Source organism: Prunus mume, linkage group LG2, assembly GCF_029339155.1.
Source record: "Prunus mume cultivar Tortuosa linkage group LG2, ASM2933915v1, whole genome shotgun sequence".
NCBI classification, from domain to species: domain Eukaryota; kingdom Viridiplantae; phylum Streptophyta; class Magnoliopsida; order Rosales; family Rosaceae; genus Prunus; species Prunus mume.
In genome coordinates, this window is record NC_142699.1 from 45,710,989 (window position 1) to 45,717,204 (window position 6,216).

Genomic DNA, 6,216 nt, shown 5'->3' on the forward strand with positions numbered 1-6,216 from the left:
CTAAAGTCAATTCTTGGTGCAATTACTTTTCCTATCATTCATTACCAGCTTTGAGATATCATCTTCATTTGTCCACTTGCCACAACAGGACAATTTGATCTTTAAAAGGAAGGAGATGAAGAAGAAGAAGACAGATTCATTCATATCCATCAAGTCTTGGTGATGGTGGTTTTAAAAAGAAGAAGACGAAGGTTGGTGGGTATTATTTATTTACCAGTGTGAAAGTAGTGACGATCCAAACCAATAATGCATGGACTTTGGAGCCTACCCATAGCTAAATTTCCTTGCTTTTGACTCCTGAATTGGAACCTATAGGGCCGTACACACAAATCAACCAATGCAAATTTATAGTCAATTTGTGTGACCCTTTGTGGAGGCACCGACTTCGAGTCTGATTGGTCCAATAAGTGATCAAATATGGGGAACTGCCTGACTGGACAATTTTGAGGACGGCCTTCTTGTACTGGGACGTACCTTTGTTTAATAGATCCAACTGGTACATTTTCTTTGCTCCATCAGTTTCCTCCAAAATTTATGCTTCACTGTTCCTAGCTCCATTATTTATTTTGGACAGATTATAAGATTAATAACAAATGCAAGGTTCACGTTATTGTTTTTTGTGTAGTTGCATGACAAATGGGTTATAAAAAGAAAAAAAAGTTTTTGACTCATCTTTTTTCTATCTCCATCAACTCTACTTATCCAAAACTTCAATGTCTTCAAATTATCCAAAACTCGAGCTTCAAAATTGTACCTGCATCAAAACCAATGTTAGAACATGGTAGACTTGTAATTTGGGGTGGGGGGGTGGGGGTGGTGGGGGTTGGATTTGAGGTTGAGGATTTGAATCACAAAAGTAGTGTGCATTTGATTGTCAGATTTTCTTTTTGTTTTTGGTGAAAATTGTCAGATATTTTTGTCATACAGGGAAAAAGATAGGAGAAAGACTTCCATGAAATGGGAAGAGCCTAACTAATAATGCTATGACATGCGTGATATCAAAACAGTGTTATACCCATTACAACTGGAATATGTTTTTCTCAAAAGGTAGATTGCAAATGAAGATGAAAACCGAGCGTTAAATAGTATTTTTGTTTTGTGTGGTAATAATAATAAACAACTTGCCATTATCTCATGTTTGGCATTGTGAGTAGATGGGAAATTTTTGGTTTGGCTTATTAAATTTGTTTTCGAGCAGTCACAAGAAGCACATCATATTTATTACAAAAGCAATGTGTTGGATTTTTATTAAACAGCTGAAAAAAGTAGTTGGGAGCTTTTTGATTTGTTCATAGAATCCCATTCACTTTGTTTGATTTGTTCTGTCAATTGCCCATAAAAAAACTTCTGACTGTTACTCTATTCGAATTAGTTCTCCAAAAAATAATCTGGACTATATTTCCTATAAAATAAAATAAAAAAGGACTATACAGTAAAACAAGTCAGTTCACCATGCAAAATTGTGACGCTGCAAGTCTTACTTGAGGACCAGGAAGAAGAGATAAGATGGTAAACTACAAAGAAACAAGAAGAAGAAGAAGCTGATTAATTTTTTTTTCTTCTAAATCTCCATTAATAAATCTCACTGTGATCTTTAATCACAGGGATTGCCTAGTTCATTCATTTAACAATTACAAACTAAAAAAACTTTCTTGTAATGGGGGCAATTTTACAATTAAGCCTCACAAATCCCCCCATCTTTTTTTTTTCTTGGTAGTTTTGAACAGCAGAACAAGTTGATCATCTAACACCTCCATTTCTACAAGTAATTAATGAGAACCAAAATGATGCAAGCTAGCATGACCCAAATGGTATACACAGATATGCTAATTGCTGAATTGGGTCTTTCTTTGTTTTCTTCCTTTTTTTTTCGGTTTTTTTGTTTTGTTTTTTGGGGATGGATATTGGCCTATTTTTTAGCCATCCATCTGTGTTAAGAAGCAGTGATGTTGCAGGCTGAGGGCTTGGACTTGTCCAGAATAGACCACATCACCTGAACATCTTCATATGAGCATGCCATCACTTCACCATGCAGAGCCATCACACTACTTTCATTCCCTGTTCATAACATCATGGAAGAACACATCACTCACTATGTTCCATATTATACTCATATACAATTGGCATCAATACACCATTATCCGATAGACTTGCTTGTCGGACTGTAAATTTGGACCACGTATTCTAATAAGAATTAGCCATATCACTGGTCCAGATTCATAATCTGACAACATAAACATCTTATTACATTGCCAATGTAAGTCTGACAAGAAACATTTCTCATATACAGAAATGAGGTAATATAAATATGTATGTACCTTGCAGCTGGGATTTCTTCTGATCTCTGCCTGGCTGCTGGTTGAAGAAAGTGCAAGCTTTCCTGAATGGAGATGTGATGGTTTTTTTCCAAGAAGCCATGTGTGCTTTTCAAAATTGGTGTTCCAATCAATGTAGAAGCTGATAATGTTGCAGAGCAGTAGCAGAGTTTAGAATATTTTGGACCCAGATGACTTGAATCTCTCAACGCCTTTTATGCAGAGATAGAGAGCTGGTGTGAACAATTTATATAGTTATATTATATATATAGGAGGTGGAGAGAAAGAGAGGGGCAAGATCCGTGAGATGGGCTTTTTGAGATTAGAGGAACATCACTCTTTTTCTTTTTTCTTTATAAAATTTTTATTTTTCTTATCTCATCTCACCAAGGTCGCCGACTGCACCAAAGCACATGGCGCACGCTCCCAAACAGACCCTTCCCTTCCCTACCCTTTAGACCCTTAACACGTGAACCCCTTTACTTTTCAGAATGTGACGTATATTATGGGATTTGCCCATCTTACTGTTTCTCTCTTCTTTCTTTGTCACATAGTAAGCTAACCAAATTGCCTTTTCACCGAGGCTTTTAGACCACATCACCTAATTGACTTTGCTCACCTTTACTGTTACATTGCATTGCATTACAGTCTTTTTGTTTGATGATGATGATTGCATTTCATGCTTATATGTCCCCCTTAGAAGTAATGCAATTTGCCAATTACTTTGCTTCTTTTTTGGCTTGTCGATTGAGAAAAACTTGGGTGAGGACATCCTCGCCGCATGATAAGATGAGTGACAATTAATGTCATGTTAAAACGTAGCATGTATATTGCAAGTTTTTATTCAAGATTTCAAATTTGTAATACATATTATAGTTTAATTGGACTCCAAGTTACCATGCGAGTTTTATCATCACTTAAATGACTTTAGTCACTTAAAACGAGATTTCCCGCAAAATATAACATGTGTTACAAATTTGTATATATGATTGAGATTCTATTATATATGTTATGTTTTGACTGTACATTTTTTGTCACTCATCTTAGTCTAGGGCAGAGAAATTCACACCCAAGTGTTTCTGCTAACATTTGTGAGTGACTGAGTGAGCCCCCAGAACCCCCCAACCAAATGCTGCAAATTCTTGGCTTAGTAATGTGAGATATTTTAAACATGATTATGGAACAGGCCTAATTATCCATTATTATTAGGCAGAAAGACTGACCAAGACAGCCAAATCTATATGCAGTCTCTGTATATTATGCTCTCATGACATATACCCAACCCAACCATGTTGTGTGCTTATAACTAATTAAACCCATTAATCTATGCTTAAATTCAGTTACTTAGATTAATGGATCCATCCGGCATCAAACCGTACTTTGATTAATATCTAATAAAACCGGATTAGTGGTGCGTTGATTTTAATCATGGGTTGACAAAAGAATTCACACATTCCATAGGCAACATGATTTAATGTCACGATATTACTCTACCATTATCAAATTGATAAATTGTGGTCTCAAGGCAGCAATATTTGCCCTATTAGCGGGCACATGATCATCTTTGCATAATGTGTTTTTCTAGCAACCCAAGAGGGTCATGTTGCTAAAACTTTAAGAAAAAGAAAAGGGGTTTTAAATTAAGTCAAGGTTTACCAATTCCTTGGACTCTCAACAACCCAATAGATTAATATTTGTTTTAGAAACTTAAAATGCTCTGTTATGTCTCTGAGCTGAGCACTTGTTCTCATGTAAAATTTTCATGCAGTGTGAAAGTGCATCCCCCCTTGGATTTTTTGCATATCTCACATGCTCACAATGGCAGTTTACCCTCTGATAAAAGATTTTTTTAATCATGGTTTATGAGTGGATCTTTTGATTAAACAATAACTGAGAAGGATGATTGGTGGGCAGTTTTCACATGTAGACAGAGCAGGCTGCATGTTTGTGCACTAAATTGATGGTCGGTTTTCGTTTTTGGATTTTTTCTGAAAACTTTTCAATGGATGGTGTTGGTTTTTGCCGATCTATGTGCCTGTCTTTTCCACTTCTTGGGGCCCTTTTTCTTCTTCTTTAAATATGCTTGTCCTTTTTTTCTCTTGGATTTTTCGTTGAAAAGACTCATAGGAAGCACAAGACGACCCACGTAATAGTTGACACAAAGATTATGATGATACTGAGTGATGGTGATGGTGGTGGTGGTGATGGGGAAGAAGTTGCATTGCAAAAGGCTTGTGAGCTCTCAGAGTATCTTAAGAGAGATGTCAAATATCAAACATCAAATTTAAATTTAATAGCTGATATGACAATTTGACATCTTATACAACTTTACACTCAACCCGATATGTCAAATTAAATTATTACTTTATTACATTTTAGTGTTGATTTATTTTTAATTAATAAGAAAAGAAAAGAAAAAATAATAAAATATTTATTTGACATCTTACTTTTGGGATATCAAAAATAACATCTCAACTTCCAAATTCATTCCACATCACTTTGACATATTGGTTGGAGGGATGTGAAATATTATTTTTAATGTTAAACGTCTATGTGGCATGTTTAACACATCGATTAGAGATGCTCTAAATTTGCAACTAAAATTGAAATTGGATTTTGCACAAGTGCAAGAAGAAAATAAGAAAGAAAAGGAGATTTTGATTATACGAACAGGCCAACCAACTAACCTGACCGAAGTTCGTGCAAGATAGTACAATTCGGGTTTGGTTTGGTTCGTTGCCTCAACTTTTAGGCCATCACCGCTCTGAGGCTCTCAGCTGCTCCACACAATCATGTGTGTGTGTCTCTCAAAGCAATGGAAAAGTGGCCCCCACATACTTTCATATTTGTAATTAGCTTCAATCATTGCCCATCCCTCTCACTTCCCACTTGGTTGGGTTGAGTTGGATTTTCATAATAATGTAAGGAGTTTGTAATTCAGATGGTTAAGAAACAGTTACTTTTACGATTGAGATCTTGTGTTTGAATTTTTTCTTTTAATATTATTTGTGAAAAAATAAAAAAATAATGCTCATGCTTGACTAATTAATTAATTGGAGCACAAGAGCGATGAGATTAAGCAATTTTTTTGGGTCATCATGTATTAAGAGTGTGATTAAATTAGTCTTATCAGATGTTGCTTATGGATATAAAACATATAGTTTATGATTCCTTGTGATAACTAGATAGAGAACAAATTTAAAACAAGAACATGTGCAAAACCTAACAACTAGAAGGATTTTATTTAATCTTCCAAAGACTCAGAGTAACTGAGCATTGATTAAATTGGATAACTATTTGTGATTAATAGCTTATTTTATGTTCTAAGTTATAACCATAAAAATTCAAAATCTAAACAAGAAAGTCTTCAACCAACAATTGAGAGAGATGTTTTTAGAGAATGTGGTATAGATGTCAGCCTCCAATGTTGTTTCTTCACCTCTATTACCTCTATTTGGCAATACTGATATGTGCATCTTGTATTTTTCTACTCTATCTTAATTAAAAAAAAATTGAGAGAGATTAAAGGGAAAACTTTAGAATTTTATGGGGGCATTGGCCCTTGACCCCAACAATCAGCCTTCAATGTACGTGATTGTTGTCATATATTGAGCTTGATTGTGCAAGATGGTCTCAAAGTTTTATATTCCTCTATTGATAAAATTATTGATATTGTACATAGTATGAATTGATCTAACAAGAGACATGAAATTTGGGTGAAATGTTGTAGTGATTTCAACATGGGAAAGAAAAATATAGACAATGATGTGCCTCATAGGCTGCCTATGAGCTTTTGCTGATTGCTATAGAATATAAAGCTCATTCGTATAGGTATATTCAAAAGGTAAATGAATCACGTTCTAGTAATTTACAAGTACCTAATGAAGAAAATTGGATGTAG

The 6,216-nt window shown here is 34.9% G+C and overlaps 1 protein-coding gene across 1 annotated transcript; it reads right to left on the reverse strand.

Moving 5' to 3' along the window:
- Positions 1 to 1,542: 1,542 nt before the first annotated feature.
- Positions 1,543 to 2,643, reverse strand: LOC103322209 (SsrA-binding protein). Its single transcript, XM_008224101.3, has 2 exons — positions 2,319 to 2,643; positions 1,543 to 2,058 (listed from the first exon to the last, which is right to left on the reverse strand). Exons 1-2 carry the CDS (start codon positions 2,416 to 2,418, stop codon positions 1,934 to 1,936), a joined length of 225 nt encoding a protein of 74 aa, XP_008222323.1. The 5' UTR covers positions 2,419 to 2,643; the 3' UTR covers positions 1,543 to 1,933.
- Positions 2,644 to 6,216: the final 3,573 nt, after the last annotated feature.